The sequence below is a fragment of the Ovis canadensis genome, chromosome 20, assembly GCF_042477335.2.
Source record: "Ovis canadensis isolate MfBH-ARS-UI-01 breed Bighorn chromosome 20, ARS-UI_OviCan_v2, whole genome shotgun sequence".
Lineage (NCBI taxonomy): Eukaryota > Metazoa > Chordata > Mammalia > Artiodactyla > Bovidae > Ovis > Ovis canadensis.
In genome coordinates this window covers 21,431,298-21,450,751 of record NC_091264.1, presented here as the reverse complement: position 1 = coordinate 21,450,751, position 19,454 = coordinate 21,431,298, and the positions used below count along the sequence as shown (strand labels likewise).

General features: G+C 38.6%; 1 protein-coding gene across 17 annotated transcripts in view; it reads left to right on the top strand.

Moving 5' to 3' along the window:
- Window positions 1–17,057, top strand: part of MLIP (muscular LMNA interacting protein) — a 308,623-nt gene extending 291,566 nt beyond the window's left edge. For 14 of the 17 annotated variants that reach the window (XM_069564089.1, XM_069564102.1, XM_069564097.1 and 11 more), the window contains 2 exons: window positions 4,569–4,622; window positions 16,739–17,057. In XM_069564089.1, the coding sequence (XP_069420190.1) occupies window positions 4,569–4,622; window positions 16,739–16,744 (60 nt within the window). In that variant the 3' untranslated portion in view covers window positions 16,745–17,057. The remainder of the gene's footprint in view (window positions 1–4,568; window positions 4,623–16,738) is intronic. The other 3 variants (XM_069564095.1, XM_069564094.1, XM_069564087.1) reach the window with 1 other exon arrangement.
- The last annotated feature ends 2,397 nt before the right edge of the window (window positions 17,058–19,454 follow it).

Sequence of the window (19,454 nt, the reverse complement as noted above, 5' to 3'; positions counted from 1 at the left end):
CTGTGTTTCCTTCCTTCCCTCTTTCATTACTAATTTATTTATTCAATATACATTCTGTGTCTCCTCTGCTGTGTGGCCTCTGTACCAGGTCTAGTCACCCTAAGGGTGAATAGCATCAAGTGGACACGATGTCCAGTGGCTCACAGTCTCACCATGACAACACTGTACTCAGAAAGCAAAGAGCTCTGTGTAGGTGCCCCTTTGGTAATCGTCATGTCTATTTTTGAGAGATGTTTTTAAGTTTACACTCTAGCTTGAGTGTTTCACAGATCTCGGTAGGAGACAGAAGTAGGGCGGATAGCTTCCTGAAGATGAATAGAGTGAAGGAAGTTTACAAGAGGATGTGGTTCAGCTAAAAAGCAATCCTGAGGATTGAATTCTGAAAAGCAGGTGTAGCACCCTCGGCAATTTAAAAATGGGAACGTTTCTTGCCGCGCTTCCTCAGGTTCGTCATTTCTGGCAGGTGAGAAAAATCTGCTTCATCTTTGAGCAGGAGTGAGAGCTGTTTCATAAAAGCTAGCACTCTGGATGCCATTCCTCAGGTAGATTAAGACTTAATAAAGTGATTTCACCACATTTGGCATAGTTCTTTTTCCTTCTCGCTGTAGGAGTCTCTCCAGTTGCTTAGAGGGGATTTTTATCTGTCTTTGTCACAGAAGTTAGCCCTGGAGATGCAGTGACATTTATGAGAAAGCCCCACACTGGTGACGAACACTCCACAAGGCTTTATATTTGTGTGGTGGCAGCTGTGATCAAGAGTGTAATAAAACTCAACCGAAGGTTTCATTCAAATACTGCTTGTTGATTAGCCCCCAGTGGTGAGTGAGCAAAGGTCTGATGAGTGTTATACAATATCTGGGACTGGACTTTCCATCTGGGATGAAAGGATGTTTTGTCTCATTTCACCCGAGCTTTCCATTTCATTGATCTGTCTATGTTGAATAAAGGTCTGATGATAAAACTAATAACTTTTCAGGGTTTTTTTTTTTTTTTTGAGACAAAATAGTAATTTGTTCTCCAGCACATTCACCACCAAGTAAACAGGCTGGGAGGACTCTCGCCATCCTCCTGTAACCACTAACTCTCTGGATAGCTTGTCACCCATCTATTAATATATGGGATATATTTCAATGTGTTAGTGTCCTCATTCTCATTCTGACTATGAGAGGATGTACCTGCCATATTTGTTCTCCTCACGTGACATTTCCAGCTCTTATGCTTCACAAAACTTCTGTATTCAGCATACATACCAACCTCAGCATGACAGTGAGTCCCCTACATGCAGAAGAGTTCTGTTCTGAGAGCGTGTCGTAAGTCCAATTGGTTCAGAAGTTTGACGCTGTTGGACTAGGGACCCAGCTAACACAATTGGCTATATAGTACTGTACTGTTGTAGGTTTATAATACTTTTCACCCAGTAATAGTAAAAACAAACACACAAAACATTTTTAATCTTATGATACAATACCTTGAAAAGTACAGTAGTCTATGGTACGATAGCTGTGATACAGTGGCTGGTGTTGAGTGCACAGGCTGGAAGAGCTGCTGACTGGGGGGTAGAGAAGGTGGAGATGGTGGAGCTGCATGGTCGGCAGCAGGAGAGGGAGGCACGCTGCAGTGCCACTCATGCCTGAGGTCACTAGATATGCAAGCGCATGCACAGGTGGTCCCAGCTTTGAAAGTTCGCAACTCAGAGGCTCGTCTGTAGGAGGCTTACAGTATTTCCCTGGAACATTTTGTGATTTTTCTTCCCTAATCAACAAAATTTCAACATGTCGACCTGATGCTCCTTCACTCACCCTGGAGAGTAGAGGGGATCTAGGGCCACCCAGGGGAGCTTGACTTCGTTCTGTTCTCTAAGGTACTGCTTTCATTTAAACCTTCTTTATTCTCTTTCTCTCTGATTACCTGCAGGTCTTCCAACCCCTCCTCCCCCATCTGTATTCTGCTCTTTAGCCAGGGCGATGTCTTTTGACATGACAATCTGATCGCATGTGCCCCTGTCTCCCTTGGAGATTCAAGGACCTCTCGCTGTTTAGAGAATGAAGCCCAGAATCCTTGTCTGACATCCAAGCTTCATTGTCTTGCGTCTCCTATGTGGAGATACCCATTGCCCCAGACACTCTGAACTGCTTCTGATCTCTGAACTGTACGCTCGTGCCTTTAGCACCTGGCCTTCCCTTTTGCAACGTGGCACACACCCACTCCCTCCGTCTGTCTGCCCCCGCTGCCCACTCCCAAGCATCTTCCCAGGGGCGTGTTACCACTTTCCGCTGCTTTGAAAACACCGTCTCCAGAGACTGTCACCCAGACTCCAGTCATGACTCTGACACTTACTAGCTCCAGACCTTGAAGAAGTCATTATCCCACCTCTTGGTGCTTTTGTTTCATTTGTGAAACAGGGTAAAATTAGTGCTCGCCTCACTAGATTGCTCTTAACGCTATATAAGCAAATGAGTGAGCGAGTGATGTTGCTCAGTTGTGTCCAGCTCCTTGCAATCCCATGGACTGTACCCTGCCAGGCTCCTCTGTCCATGGGATTCTCCAGGCAAGAATATTGGAGTGGATTGCCATTTCCTTCTCCAAGGGATCTTCCTGACCCAGGGATTAAACATGGGTCTCCTGCACTGCAGGCAGATTCTTTACCTCTTGAGCCACCAGGGAAGCCTATATAAACACATGCATATAATGAATTTGTCATGTGAGGAAACTATAAATTATTATGACTTACTCCATTAACAGGATCACAATTTATATGTTTTTAGTCACCTCAAGGATAATCAAAAAGCAAACCTACTAGGTCCCAAGATCATAAATAGAAGAAAGCATTCCAAAGCCAAATATAAGTGATTTGGGGATAACCAGTTAATTAGAATCAGTCGTTTGCTGTTATTTTTTGTTGGTTAAGATAGCTCGTACATAGTTTTTGAAATTCCAGATTAAAATATATTTTAGGATTTAAATGAATGAATACCTATATTGAAAAATAAAATGTAAAATATCAGATATCGGATAATTAATTGCTTTTCCAATGTCAGTTGAATTGGGACAACATTTTCAAATTTCAGAATTTTTATCCTATTGTATCTTAGGAGAATGGAGATTGACATTTGTATAGACTCTGATGATTCATATAATTACCATACCATTTAGCCTAGGTATGCTTAAGATTTTGCTGTCTCCAGGACTTAGGTTTGAGTTTTGAAGGGGTACATAGCATCTGATCCTAAGCCAGGTTTAGGATCTCAGGGGACCCTGATCAACAGGAGAAAGCAAGTGCTTTCAGCTGAGTTTTGGAAAGCTGTTTGGATCTCTAGTTGGTTTGGGGCCAGATCACATTTCCATTTAAAGTAACGATCTCAGGATTCCAGGAGCCCTGATGTTATGACACCCAGGGTATTTCACAGTTGGGACGGACAGAGTGGGATTTAATAAAGCTGTAGCTTTAAATAAAAGCAGGCTCCATTCTTGAAAATGGGCTGGTACAGAGGGAAACTTCAGGAAACTTTAAGGAGATGGGTCTTCCTTGGCCTCCCTAGCAGCCACTGGTGATGTCCTCCTGGGGCCAAGGCTGCACTCCTGGGATCCTCCGAATTGCCCTGGAGCATCAGAAGCTGGTTACTGATGTGATGATTCACTGATCAAATCAGGATAAGATGAGAGTAAAGGGCAGACAATTATTTCCGTAGCCTGGATTTAACCAGGATCATAGTAGAAGCTGGGACATTTCTGGGAAATCAAGTATCATGGTTACTTTAAAGCTGGAATGAGGAGAGACAGTTAAAAAATAAAGGGGGTAAACAAATCTATTACAAATGATTGCCTTCCCCTTGTCTATGTCACTCATTCTGTCTGCCTGTCTTTTTTGCTTGCATATCTATGACTTTCTTCTTTCCTAATAGGTTTAAAGATATGTACAGTGCTCAAAAAACCCATGCAATAATAAAAAAATTCCTATAAAAACCAAAGAACCTCCCTCTGTTAAGGTGCCACTGTGTTGTAAACTGCATTATCATAGTGGCATCTGGTAAGACTGCAGTGTTTATGAAGGCCTTGTGTTTTGAGATTCTTTATGTTTACAATAATGCACAGTGTTTTACATGTCATATAGGCATTAACTATCTGCAGAGGCATCTGCATTGCTGGTCTGAACATGATTTGTCTGTTTTGCTTTGGAGCTGTTCAATTTGAGGGTTGTTGTGAGAAAACAGATTTAACTTCATTTCCTCTGATAATTGCCAGTGTATGGTAACGGTTCATTCATTCAATAAACATTTAATAACTATCTATGCTGTGTGCCAAGCGCTGTTAGAGTGTATGTAGGACGCAGAGAGAAATAAGATGTGGTTTTAGGTGCTAAGGATTCACCATCTGCTAAAATTTTTTTCTGTTGAGAATATCTTCCTTTGTTTTTAGTAACAATCAAATCTTAATGTTTACACTGGGTAGAATCTACTATGATCAGCAATAATATACTTGCATCATCATTTAACTGCCAACTTAAATTTAAACTTTTATCTCTCCTTACCTCTATCTCTGATCACATCCTGGGCGTCTTTTCTGTGAAGCTGAGTCATCCAATGATGGCTATTCCGGAACATGAAACCCTTGATTCCAAAGAGGTAAATGTAGAATATAATTGAACATCCACTTATCCATCTTCATGTAATATTGGATTGTAGAAGTAAGCCAATCTTCTATTAAAAATTAATAAAATCTGTTTTATTTTAAAGAAAGAATGAACTGGCTTACTCTGTGTTGTTCAGAAGCATCTGATAGTTAAGGAGTAAATTCTTGCTTCTCATTGAGGAAGGTGGTACTAGAGGTGCCCATGTATGTAGCACTTTGATCACAAACTACTTCTATCTCATCTATTTTTGTGATTTTTCTCTCTGGATTCATTATGTGAAGCCACTGTTGTTTTCTTTTTCTAGAAGGTCAGTAAATGTCCCATAATATTTATAAGTGTCTTCTGAGTCAGAAATCCCAAGACCATCTGGTAGCTCAGTTTTCCAGCCCCCAAGTGAATTTTGCACATGGTGGGTAGCATACAGGCAAAAGTGTGCCATCTCAAATATAGCTCTAAATTTCATTCAAATATTGAGCCACTTTCACATTTTGAGCTGACAGAGAAAAGTAAATGAAAAGACCTTTCTTATTTTTAAAAAATGCTATACCAAAGGGGCAAGAAAAAATTCTATAAAAAATTGAATATTTTGTCAAGCAATAATTGAGCATTGTTTTCTTCTATATCCCTTTAGGCAAAGTGGTAAAGGTGAGGGAAAAAAGTGCTTTTTAAAGGACTTGTCTTTATGAAGGTAAAAAGTGAGTTAATTCATTCATTCTAGATACCCTTGCAAATTAGTCATGCTCAATTTTGTAGCCTCCAAGTTAAAAAAAATATATAATACAATAATACAAAAGAGAGATAAAAAATAATAAAATTCCAAATAAAATTATAAATGAAATCTGAATTTTTCCCCAAAGTATATTTTCCACAATTTGGGGCATATTTCATAAAAAAATAACATCCCAATTTATGCAAATTTTGAAATTTCTAACATACAGTATTGATGTGTCCCTCTGCTATAACCTTAGTTATTAAAATATAATGGCATGCTCTGAATAGGCATGGATTTGTATCCTTGACCATATCTCTGATGTTTTTTAGAACCAGGATTATTGGTGTAATGGGAAAATTTTGATACATGTAGCCAACTTGTATTGCTGAACAATTTTAGCAGTTCTAATCAGAAGCCTGTTGATATCTGTGTACACATGCCAGCATTAAGAATGATTATAATTACCAATTTATTGAGAGTTTATGTTAACATGCTATGCACTTTAGATACATTGTTTTACTTAATCTTCAAAAAACATTGTAAGTTGAGTATTACTTTTCCCGTTTTACAGAGGAGGAAACTGGGGCCAAAGGGTATCCGTTTATTGATCATCTATATGTCATCTGATATTACATACATGGAATCTACAGTATGATACAAATGAACTTCTTTACAAAACAGACATACTCATCGATATAGAAAATCACACAGTCAATAAGGGAAAAAAGAGAGGAGGGTAAATTGGGAGGTGTGGGTTAACAGATACATACCACTGTGCATAAAATAGGTAAACAAGGACCTACTGTACAGCACAGGGAACTATATTCAGTATCTTGTAATAACCTATAATGGAAAAGAATCTGAAAAAGGACATATGTATATATATTTATATATAATATACATTCTTTTTCAGATTCTTTTCCATTAGGGGTTATATATATTATATATAATATTTTAATATTATATGTGTAACTGAATCACTTTGCTGCACACCAGAAACTAACATAAAATTGTAAATCAAACTACATTTCAATAAAAATAAATATATATCAAACTAAAAAAAAGAAATGTTTTTGATAATTAAACTACCATTTTAGGCATCCATGTGCAGGATTTTGCTTAGTTACACTGGCACATATGGGAGTGATTTAATAACTTTAGACAATTTCTTATGATGTGTGATCAACAGTAATATTTACCTGTGCGCTTTTCCCAAATCTTCTTTTTGGTATTTATTTACCCTCAAAGCACCGAACAAGAAAACTATCTTTTTATAAAGCAATTCTGGTCTTATGACCATATGGTCTAGAGAGTAAAGCGTGCTAGTTACCAACCCAGTACAAACAAACACTCATGGAAGGACCTTGATCAAATCTCAAAAATTTCCTCTTGGTTTTCTCTCATTTCCTAAAAACAGCAGCCTGCCTTTTGGACTACCAGATTGCTGTTTCTTTTGCTTGATTCTGCTATTTGTAGGCACTAGTTTTTCAAATTAGTTCAGGAATTCAGTTAAAAACAACCTTAGATTTACTTGATTTAATTTGATCATTATTTTTATAAGCCATATACTTTATAAAGTCCATTTGAAAGGGCTTCCCTTGTGGCTCAGCTAGTAACAAATCTGCCTGAAATGTGGGATTTAATTTGATCATTATTTTTATAAGTCCTATGTTTTATAAAGTCCATTTACAAAGAGCTAACTCAAAACAGTTCAGCTGCTCATCTGGGACAGTGGTTCTTAGCTCTGGCTCAGCATTAAGATCTCCTGGGACTTTTTTTTTGAGCCATGCCCACTGGCTTGTGGAATCTTAGTTCTCCAACCAGGGATCTAACCTGTGGCCCATGCACTGGGAGTAGAGTCTTAACTACTGGACCACCAAGCAAGTCCCCTCCTAGGACTTTTTAAAGCCCAAAGAGTGCACTTCCACTAGGAAAATGGAATCAAGAATCTCTGCTGCTGCTGCTAAGTCACTTCAGTCGTGTCCGACTCTGTGCGACCCCACAGACGGAGGCCCACCAGGCTTCCCCGTCCCTGGGATTCTTCAGGCAAGAACACTGGAGTGGGTCAAGAATCTTTAGAGGTGGGCAAAGGCAGGTTTAAAATCTCTGCTGGTGATTTACATGTACAACCGGAGTTGAGAGCCTCAGATTCTAGCTCCTTCATTGTCATCTAGAAAAGCCAATCAAGTCAATCTTGGAAACAAAAATTTGAAAGTAAAAGCAAAAGAATCATAAAAAATGTTGCTTTAGGGAATGCTTTACATTAATAAAGATTTGGGTCACAAATTCTTCCTGTCTACTGTCATAAAAGTTTAGCCTATACTGTAACCTATGGTAGGTTACATTTGAGAGGTCTGTTCTACACTGAGATTCGCTGTTAATAAAACCAAATATTTTCTCTTTCCTTTGACATTCTACAGAAGGTTTGGAAAATACTTAGACTGGGGTTGGGCATAACATCTGATGTGAAGTAAGTCCAGAGGTTTTTGTTGTTCAGTTGCTAAGTTGCGTCTGAGGAAGAAGAAGGTGAGATCCCTAAATAATGGATTTAACCATTGTGATCAGCTGGCTGATCAGTTTTCGAAGAAGGTCACTTGCGTAGATTTCTTTTTCTTTTGAGTGTGCTTGCATTTATTTTTTTAAGTAATTTTATTGAAATACAGTTGATTAACAGTATTGTATTAACTTAAGCTGTACAGCAAAGTGATTCAGTTATACATATATGCATTCTTTTTCATATTCTTTCCCATTATGATTTATCAAAGGATATTGAATGAAGTTCCCTGTGCCATACAGTAGGACTTTGTTGTCTATCCATCCTAAATATAGTAGTTTGCATCTGCTAATCCCAAACTCCCAATCTTTCTCCCCTTTTCTGCCACTTCCCCTGCAACCACAAGCCTGTTCTCTATATCCATTTCTGTTTTGTAGATATGTTCATTTGTGGTGTATTTTAGATTCCACATATAAGAGATATCACATGGTGTATGCCTTTCTCTTTCTGACTTATTTCTCTTATTATGATAGGCTCTAGGTCCACCCATGTTGCCATAAATGACATTATTTAATTATTTTATATGGCTTAGTAGTATTCCACATATATATGTGTATATGTGTATATATGTATATATGTGTACATATGTATATATGTGTATATATGTATTTGTATATGTATATGTATGTATGTATATGTGTGTATATATATATGTAGTTGTGTATACATATATATATGTGTATACACACATCGCATCTTTTTTATCCACTCATCTGTTGATGAACATTTAGGTTATTTCCATGTCTTGTCTATTGTAAATAATGCAGCTATGAACATAGGGGCTCAAGTATCTTTTTGAATTAGTTTTGTCTGGATAGATGTCCAGGAGTGGAATTACTGGATCCTATGACAATTCTGTTTTTGTTTTTTTTTTTTGAGGAACCTTTACAATATTTTCCATAATGGCTTTACCAATTTACATTCCCACCAACAATTGTTGACACCAATGCAGTTATCTCCTAGTAGGTGAACATATAACGCCATCTCATTTAGAGCAGACTCTCTGCCTGAGATAAATGCTTTCTGGTTATCGTTACTTAGAAAAAATTAATTTCCATTAACAGTCATCATCATTTCTGATTGTATTCCTCATGTCTGGTGAATTCAGCTACTCGGATCCACAGCCAGTCCACAACTTCTCTCTCTACAAGTTTAAATGTGAAAGTCAGGCTGGGAATGAGATATAACCGACCTGGCAGTCTTCACATCACCTGCTACATGCGGTTCTAGGCCTATTTCATTCTTAACTTGAGGGTCAATTGATTTCCAAGAACATGATTAAATATGCATTTGGTTCTGACCTTTCAGATCCATTTGTTATTAACACAACTGGAGAGCTAATCAGTCACTACTTGTTCATAAAACACATACTAGGCAAATTCTTTTCCTGGTTCTTATTCCTTCTCTTTGCAGATTTTTGATAAATACTTGAGTTGGCAAGATAACAATTCTGCTGGCAAGGTGACCGTCTAGGATCGATTTGCTGCTGTGGTGTATAGAAGATTTTGTGTTCATTTTATTTTTAATTCCAGAACCTCCATTCTTGTCTCAAGTTCTAATTTTATGGGACAAGTGTCTCATTCCTTTATTCTCCAGAGGAGAACACAGAAAAGAGAAAAATAAGTTATTTGTCCATGGAAGCCACTCTCATTTTTTTGTTTGATTCAAGGGTAAAAATGGACTTATCAATAGGAATGGGCCCACTCTGTTCCTTGCAAGCAATTTCCCATAAATATTATTTATCAAAATCAGACTTTGATAAATCTTGGATTGCAGTATTCAAGGTTGTAACCTTATAGAAGTACTTGGTATCTGTCTATTTGTAACTACTGATGAAAGAAGATTCATATGCTTTGACTGACAACTGGTTGGAGGTCCAGGTCACCTCATATGATTACCTGAGTAGATCCCTATTTTGCCCAGGCATCCAGGTGGGCAAGGAAAAATAGAAAGAAACATATCTGACCACCAGATTGGCAGCAGTGAACCCTATCAACGTGACCTTTCTGTGTTGAAAGCCTACAGCCTGTGCTGAGGAAATAAAATTAAAATAAATATTTTTTACCAACCCAGGAGTCCTCCTCACAAAGGCAGTAGAGAAGAAAAAGCACTTTTATTATTGACTAAGCATTCAAGCAGAATATGATGTCTATGACAGGCACCAAAAGGTCACAAAGACGGAAGGCATCTCACTCTTCATATAGCCAAGTAGGTTTAACCCATTATATATATGTTCTCAAGATAAACAATAATTCGATTTACCCTCAGACAAGAGGACTTGACAAATAGTGTTTATTCCGCTTAGCTCATTCTAAATCACCTGGTAATTGGGAGGACCACCTGTGTTAGTTCATTGACTTTATACAAAGGAGAAAGAAACTTCTATCTTTATGACAGGAGCTATTTTTACAACTTTGGGCCAGGCGTCAACTAAAGTTAGACTCCCATCCTTCCTGAGAACCTAGGAGAAACTTAGAGATAAGGCTTCTTCTATCTCCTTTAGATGTTTACCTTTAAGGAAGATGGTTGTCAAGTCCTTGAGGCTTTTCTGAGTCTTAAAATTGATAAGAGGCTCATCTAGGTTTCACAAGGATTTATCTCCATTTCCAAGAGAGGAGACAAGTTTTCTGAAACAAATGTGCTCTAAGAACAAGGGAGGGAAATTTCTTCCTTTACTTTCAGCAAGGGTAATTAAGCCTCTCAAACATTTTTATCTGTCCTTACACCTGGCTGATACAAAGTAGTACCAGAATCTGAGAGTCTGATTCTAAAGTAGCTGCTAAAGAGAAACAAGTCACATTGATTTTTCTTTCCTCGCGACTCAGTTGTAAATATTATAGGAGAGGTGAGGGTTTGACAATTTGGGGGTTTTCCCTTCAAAGTCATTTCAATAGATTCATGTTGGGTTTTACATTGTAATGAATCATGGTAAAAGGCTGAGCAGAAGTCAGAAAGTGGAAGGACTGACCTTCTTGTGGGCACTTGCTTTTCAAGATAAACAAAACAAAATAATAGAATCAGGGTTAATAACTATTCAGGGCTCAGGTCACCAGATATTAAATTTTTTTGACTCCAAATTCAACATTGTCTTTCCTAGAATCCATTAGACCTGCATTCTCCACCTACCATCCTATCCACATAGGACCTTAGCTGCTGAATATTTTGTCACTTCTGTCTTATGGATAATAAATTCTGATGCTAGATCTTGTATTTTTACACCAACTTTAGTAGTTATGTAAATGTCCAAAATACATTTTAAATTTTTCAGAAAAAATTAATGTGTAACTGTTAATTATTAGATACATTTTCTGGAAATGACAATTTGCTTTGTATACATGAAGTCTGGCTTCATCTTTACAAGAAGACATGTGTAGATCATTCTCTTTCATTTGACAGATAAGATTGTTCAGAGTTGGTTATATATTGAAAGGGAAGGAAAAATCAATTTACACAGCACATTCTTTAAGAAAGTGCTTTCTGTCCCACTGGCTTAAAGTTTCACAACACTGCATCACTTATTACCTAAAGTTAACTTTAAACAAAACCAATTTTGGAATGTGACTCTTTTCAAAATTGCAATTTTCTAAATATCTTATGGTCTTTCTTGTATATATTTTTTTATCCAAAATAACTTTGTTGTTCAGCTGGTGACAGGATATAATACTGAGACTTCATTACTGGGAACTAGCCTGAAAATAATAACTTATTTATTTTATTAATGATTTACATATTTCTTAAATGTAGACATTTGTTTTTCCTGAGTAATTCAACTCCTTACCTATATTGAGATTGGCAAAGAAAATAGAAAAGTCACAATAGGTATAAAATCTTGACTCAACCTGTCATAACATCATGCCATTTCAAACCAACTGCTGAATGGTGATGGTAAACACAACTTTGACCTTTGTGTGGGTTCAGAGGAGATAAGGAATGGTGCTCAGTTTGCCAGCCTGGTGTCAGGGCATGAGATGCCTAGTCCTCTGCTATCTGATCTAATTATTTCTATAATTATAACATCTTACATTTGAAAGAGAATTGAGGGGGGCCTTTCATCCAATATTTAATTGAATTTTACAATTTCATATATCCTTAAATTCTCTGTTGAAACTCTTCTGGGGCAGAGTTTACCATTTACAAGTCAAATATGTTATCTCCTTTAATATGGATGAAACAAACTAATGACTATATGACCAACAAAAACAAACAGGAAACATTGAACAAATAAATATTTAATTACTAATACTGTGTTCTTGGGCGTGGTATTTAATCTTTTAGAGCCTCAATTTCATTCTGTGCAAAGTTAGATCAAAGGATTATGGTGAAGATTTATATTCAAGTGTGTAAAGTGCTTAGTATATAAAATACATAGCCCTTCATAAGAGTTAGTCAAAGATGATCATTTCTTTAAATATCTCATAAAAGTCGCTACCAAATGTTGCTGCTGTTGTGCTTAGTCGCTCAGTCATGTCCAACTCTTTGTGACCCCATAGACTGAAGCCCGCCAGACTCCTCTGCCCATGGGATTCTCCAGGCAAGAATACTAGAGTGGGTAGCGTATCCCTTCTCCAGGGGAACTTCCAGACCTAGGAATCGAACCAGGGTCTCCTGCATTGTAGGCGGATTCTTTACCATTTGAGCTACCCAGGAAGCCCACCAAATGTTGCTACTCTCAGGAAAATAAAAAGCACGCTCATTTTTATTTGTTAGAAGGAAAAAGGAGGCAATGTCATTGAGGCATTTTCCTCTTTTCATTCTAAAACGTCGGAGAATTCAAATGTTGAAAACTACAACTCATTTATTTCATGACTATTGATTTTCTGTGGCCAGAACAAATTAGTGCAGGAGTGCAGCTACCTCTTGTTTTTAGCAACTTTTCCTCCACCTCCTCCTAATCTGGCAAAGGAAGGCTCTCCTCCGTGACTCAGGGCATGTGCTGTCTCTCTGTCTGGCTCAGCCACTTGGCTTTGCTACGTGCAGTTTTCCTGTCTGCTTCCCTCATGCCTTGCGCATCCCCCATACCCCAGTGGAGCGGCTCTGAGCCACAGCTCTTTCAGACCATGGCTTCTCCACCCCTTGGTCTGGCTCAGGACAAAAAACCAACCAACAGAACAAACAAATAAAAGCACTGAACTTATTTGTAAAACAGAAACAGAGTCACAGATGTGGAAAACAAGCCTGTGGTTACTGGGGGGAAATGGGGCAGAGGGAGGGATAAATTGGAAGGTTGGTATTGACGTGTAAACACTTCTGTATATAAAGTAATCAATGAGGTCCTACTACAGCACAGAGAACTGTATTCCTTTGCCTATGATAGATACACACTGCTGCTGCTGCTGCTGCTAAGTCGCTTCAGTCGTGTCCGACTCTGTGCGACCCCATAGACGGCAGCCCACCAGGCTCCCCCGTCCCTGGGATTCTCCAGGCAAGAACACTGGAGTGGGGTGCCATTTCCCTCTCCAATGCATGAAAGTGAAAAGTGAACGTGAAGTTGCTCAGTCGCGTCTGACTCCCAGCAACCCCATGGACTGCAGCCCACCAGGCTCCTCTATCCATGCGATTTTCCAGGCAAGAGTACTGGAGTGGGGTGCCATTGCCTTCTTCTAGATACACACTACTATGTATAAAATAGGTAACTAATAAGGGCCTACTGTATAGCACAGGTAACGATACCCAGCATTCTATAATGACCTATATGGGAAAAGAATCTAAATAAGAATAGATGAATATAAATGTGTAACTGAATCACTTTGCTGTGCACCTGAAACTAATATGGCATTGTAAATCAACCATACTCCCACCTCCCCCCCCCCCAAAAAAAAATCAAACAAAAACAACAAAACACAAAACAGAGAGTTGCCTGTAGAAGAGAAACTGACCTCCCTCAATTTCTGCTAGCTTTTTTGGAATGTTCCATTGATAGCCATGCATTGGCACCTGCAAATATATAGTTATGGTCTTTCCTTTCAATGTCATTTATCACATTGCTCTATTAGAGTACAGTTTTAGAACTAAATTTCTCTTTTGTCCTCCTCTCTGATATTTCCTTTTATACTTCTTTCTAGACTGGTATAATCTACTAATACTGATCTCCATTCAGTTAAGTTTACCTTATCTGTTCCAGACCAAGTAATCTTATCAAACAGAGATCAAAGGATAAAGAAATCAGTGGAACCACCCCCATACTCCATAGCAGCCTTGGGAAGCCAATGGAATTAATATGTGAAAAAAAGGCAAGAGGTTCATTTGCTGCCTCCTGCTTTTTTAATGTCCCATTTTGAAAATCCAATCCCAATTCACTTTACCTTCTCTGTGATTTAGAGGCTACATTTTAGGGAATGATGCATTAACACTAAAGAAAAAGTTAGCAGCAGCCAAGTCATTGAAGGATGAGGGTTGTGAGTGGAATGTGGCAGGGCTGTTCCTCAAGGTGGCACCAGCCCCTCAAAGCCATTGTCACCCCTTGCAGGAGGTCAGAACTGCGGTGCTAACCTCTGGAGAGACCTGGGTCTGATTTGAAGGTACCGCTGGGTGTCTTTATCCTACCATTAATTGTATAACAACAACAACAACAACAAAAACAGCTACCAAGAAAAACAACAAACAGAAACTTCCTACTTCAAATCATTTTTATATGAAATGCTATACCTGAATATGAATGAGCATGTTTTTTAAAATTCTGTCTCCAGATTGGAAAAGAAGAAGTAAAACTCTCACTGTTTGCAGATGACATGCTCCTCTACATAGAAAACCCTAAAGACTCCACCAGAAAATTACTAGAGCTAATCAATGAATATAGTAAAGTTGCAGGATATAAAATCAACACACAGAAATCCCTTGCATTCCTATACTAATAATGAGAAAATAGAAAGAGAAATTAAGGAAACAATTCCATTCACCATTGCATCAAAAAGAATAAAATACTTAGGAATATATCTACCTAAAGAAACTAAAGACCTATATATAAAAAACTGTAAAACACTGGTGAAAGAAATCAAAGAGGACACTAATAGATGGAGAAATATACCATGTTCATGGATTGGAGAATCAATATAGTGAAAATGAGTATACTACCCAAAGCAATCTACAGATTCAGTGCAATCCCTATCAAGCTACCAACGGTATTTTTCACAGAGCTAGAACAAATAATTTCACAATTTGTATGGAAATACAAAAAACCTCGAATAGTCAAAGCAATCTTGAGAAAGAAGAATGGAAGTGGTGGAATCAACCTGCCTGACTTCAGGCTCTACTACAAAGCCACAGTCATCAAGACAGTATGGTACTGGCACAAAGACAGAAATATAGATCAATGGAACAAAATAGAAAGCTCAGAGATAAATCCATGCACCTGCAGACACCTTATCTTTGACAAAGGAGGCAAGAATATACAATGGATTAAAGCCAATCTCTTTAACAAGTGGTGCTGGGAAAACTGGTCAACCACTTGTAAAAGACTGAAACTAGAACACTTTCTAACACCATACACAAAAATAAACTCAAAATGGATTAAAGATCTAAACGTAAGACCAGAAACTATAAAACTCCTAGAGGAGAACATAGGCAAAACACTCTCTGACATACATCACAACAGGATCCTCTATGACCCACCTCCCACAATACTGGAAATAAAAACAAAAATAAACAAATGGGACCTAATTAAAATTAAAAGCTTCTGCACAACAAAGGAAACTACAAGCATGGTGAAAAGACAGCCTTCAGAATGGGAGAAAATAATAGCAAATGAAGCAACTGACAAACAGCTAATCTCAAAAATATATAAGCAACTCCTGCAGCTCAATTCCAGAAAAATAAATGACCCAATCAAAAAGTGGGCCAAAGAACTAAATAGACATTTCTCCAAAAAAACCATGTAGATGGCTAATAAACACATGAAAAGATGCTCAACATCACTCATTATCAGAGAAATGCAAATCAAAACCACAATGAAGTACCATTTCATGCCAGTCAGAATGGCTGCAATCCAAAAGTCTACAAGCAATAAATGCTGGAGAGGGTGTGGAGAAAAAGGAACCCTCTTACACTATTGGTGCGAATGCAAACTAGTACAGCCACCATGGAGAAGAGTGTGGAGATTCCTTAAAAAACTGCAAATAGAACTGCCTTATGACCCAGCAATCCCACTGCTGGGCATACACACCAAGGAAACCAGAATTGAAAGAGACACATGTACCCCAGTGTTCATCACAGCACTGTTTATAATAGCCAGGACATGGAAGCAACCTAGATGTCCATCAGCAGATGAATGGATAAGAAAGCCGTGGTACATATACACAATGGAGTATTACTCAGCCATTAAAAAGAATTCATTTGAATCAGTTCTAATGAGGTGGAAGAAACTGGTGCCTATTATACAGCGTGAAGTAAGCCAGAAAGAAAAACACCAATACAGTATAGTAACACATATATATGGAATTTAGAAAGATGGTAACGATAACCCTGTATGCGAGACAGCAAAAGAGACACATATGTATAGAACAGACTTTTGGACTCTGTGAGAGAGGAGAGGGGGGATGATTTGGGAGAATGGCATTGAAACATGTATAGTATCATATATGAAGAGAGTCACCAGTCCAGGTTCGATGCATGATACTGCTTGCTTGGGGCTGTTGCACTGAGATGACCCAGAGGGACGGTACAGGGAGGGAGGAGGGAGGGGGGTTCAGAATGGGGAACATGTGTATACCTGTGGTGGATTCATGTTGATGTATGGCAAAACCAATACTATATTGTAAAGTAATTAACCTCCAATTAAAATAAATAAATTTATATTAAAAAAATTCTGTCTCCATTAACCTGACTATTGTTTCCTCTTATTTTGCAGCAATGAAGATGGAGCAGAAGTGAACACTCAGGCTGGACTGAAGTTTTTGGAACGCTGGTGCTAATCACTTGCTAGATTTAACTTTTATCACTCTTTTTTTTCAGTCTTAGTGTTTTCCTTATAAGCTGCAGTGAAACTAAAAAAGTTCCCTGCAGGCATATAACATGGCAGTAGTCACTAACACCCCGCTTAGAAGAGATTTACCTACAGTTTCTCCCACCACTGTTAGAGCCTTGAATGCCTTCTATTAAGCTGACAGCAATACTAACATGCCCCTCTGTTTAGCAGGCAAATAAAAAAGAAACATGGGGAAATATAAGGATGGGCCTGATGTTTTTTCAACTCCAGTTTTATTTTATGCATATGTTACTATCTGAATCAGATTAAATTTTCCTACTGCTTAATTATTTTTACATATTTAAAAAAAATTGGCTTTTTGAAAAGGAGTCCCTGCCTGCTTTCAGGGCTTCATTGGGAAACTCTTGAAGATGTGAAAGCTGGTATTGACACAAAACGCGTGCTATTTTCCTGCCCTGTTTGGCTTCTGCGTTTCCTGGGATGTGCAGACAGTCAAGTGTAGGTCCTGTTGTTGAGCTGTTTCCTACATTACTGTTTCTCTGACTGTCACCACGGGATTCTTGCAAAGGCTGCTTCAGAGTTAGTTTGTACCCATCATCTTGGGAGCAGCCGAGACTGGAAAGCAAACCACCCTGTTGCAGACAGTCCCAGGAGCCCCCCACTCTAGCATACCCAGTGCCCGCCGTATTGGCCACATTCCCTTTCTTTCCTAGCTGCCACCCCCAGCTTCCAGTTCTCACCTTCTCGAAGTGGTTGCCTTTGTCTTGTCTGCCCAGTTCGGGCAATACACGAATGAAGAATCCACCATGGTTCTGGACATCGAGCCCCTGGTAGCAGAGGACTCAGTAGACACTATGTACCCTCGTGCCCAACTCACGTTCTCCTTGGAGCCACTGCGCCCTCAGACCATTGCTCCATCACCCTCATCATCCTGCCCAGGGCAAAGCAAGGAGAGTTGCCACAGAACAGTTGGCCTCTTCATCCTCCACACACCATTTTGGATAGCTCCATTGTTGTATTGCAGCAATAAAGATTGAGCAGATGTGAGGAAAAACATCCTGTATTTCCAGGTATCAACTGTATTTCCAGCTGGTGCCTGGAAATGCAAAGTCCTCATTATCTCCTTCATTAGTGGATGAGGAGAAGTGGAGCCCTAGTAATGCTTTCTGCTCATTTCTTCTCCCCCAAACACTACTTCTCTACCTGCTAGACTGTGTGAGGCATCATTTTAGATTATTGATCATCATCTCCAGTATTCACTGCATTCTGATCATGTGTATTTTATGTTTGTGAGAAGAGGCTCCAAAAGGTTAAACCAAGCTAGTAAATGCTAAAGACAGAACTAACACCAGATAATCAGGTTCTAAGATGGCCATTTATTCAATTGTTTGTCCATTCATCTTTGACTTTGAGAACAAAAGGTTAAGTCGATCACACTCCCTAGTTCATTGCTCTTATAAGTTTGGGCAAGACCCCTCTCCTGTGTACTTGTTGTTTGGACGATTGATTGATTAACTTTTCTAAGGATTTCTATCTTCTCTTTTCCTGCTATAGGCGCACATCCTTGTGTTTGATATATATTCTTTACTTATATATGTTTTGAAGATGTGCATTCTTTTTTGCTGCATATATATTTAATAAATGTAAATGATATTATAGTTTATATTTCGTTTCTTTTTTTTCCCCCACTTCACACTGTGGTGTGTAAGCTCTATCAACATTGCTCTATAAATACCTAGTGGATTGCTCTGTAAACACCTCAGCTACCTGAGGTGCCTTCTTCACATCTCAGCTACCCACCTGCCCCAGGGTGAGCTCTCAGACTGCCTCTCTCTACCCTCTACCAGTTGTAATGTCCAGGAAGTCCCCTACGTGCGAACCTTCAAGCTGTGAACTTTCAAAGATGTGAATGTGCGTCTGGTTCCAGTAAATAACCAGACCCTGTGCCATCAGCATCAGGTGTGAGTGAAACTGCAGCTTGTCCTGTCTCCTGTTGCTGAGGATCCTTCAGCTCTATCTCCCACCTCCTCTCTATCCTCTGGTTAGTAACCCTTCTTACCTATTCACTCAATGCCAGCCCCTGCATACCAGCTGCAGTCCTGTACTATTATACCTTTCAAGGTACTATACTGTAAGATTTAAAATGTTTTATTTATTTATTTATTTTTTAAATGTATTTTTGGGTGAAAAGTGTTATAAACCTATTACATTACAGTACTATACAGCTGACTGTATTAGTTGGGCATCTAGGCTAACTTTGTTGAACTTATACACATAGTACTTACGAATACACTCTCAGAATGGAAATTGTTTATAGGTACGGGACTTATTGTATATTGTTTCTTGTAACCTCCTATGTATCTTTATGAGAATTTCTCTGGAATGTATATACACCCAGGTTTAGAATTATTTAATTTTAAGTCTGCATAATCAGATTAGATCTGCTTAATTGGACTGCATCCTTCCACATTACTATTCCTTTGAATGTATGCCCTCATTTTTATTACCACAACAATGTGTTAGGGCTCTTATGTCTCCAACTTCTCTGTACTTGAAGATCTGAACTATGAAAACTCAGGCTTTACCATCATCAAAGGCAATGATTAAGACAGGAAGTTTTGTTTGAACATGTTGTCCT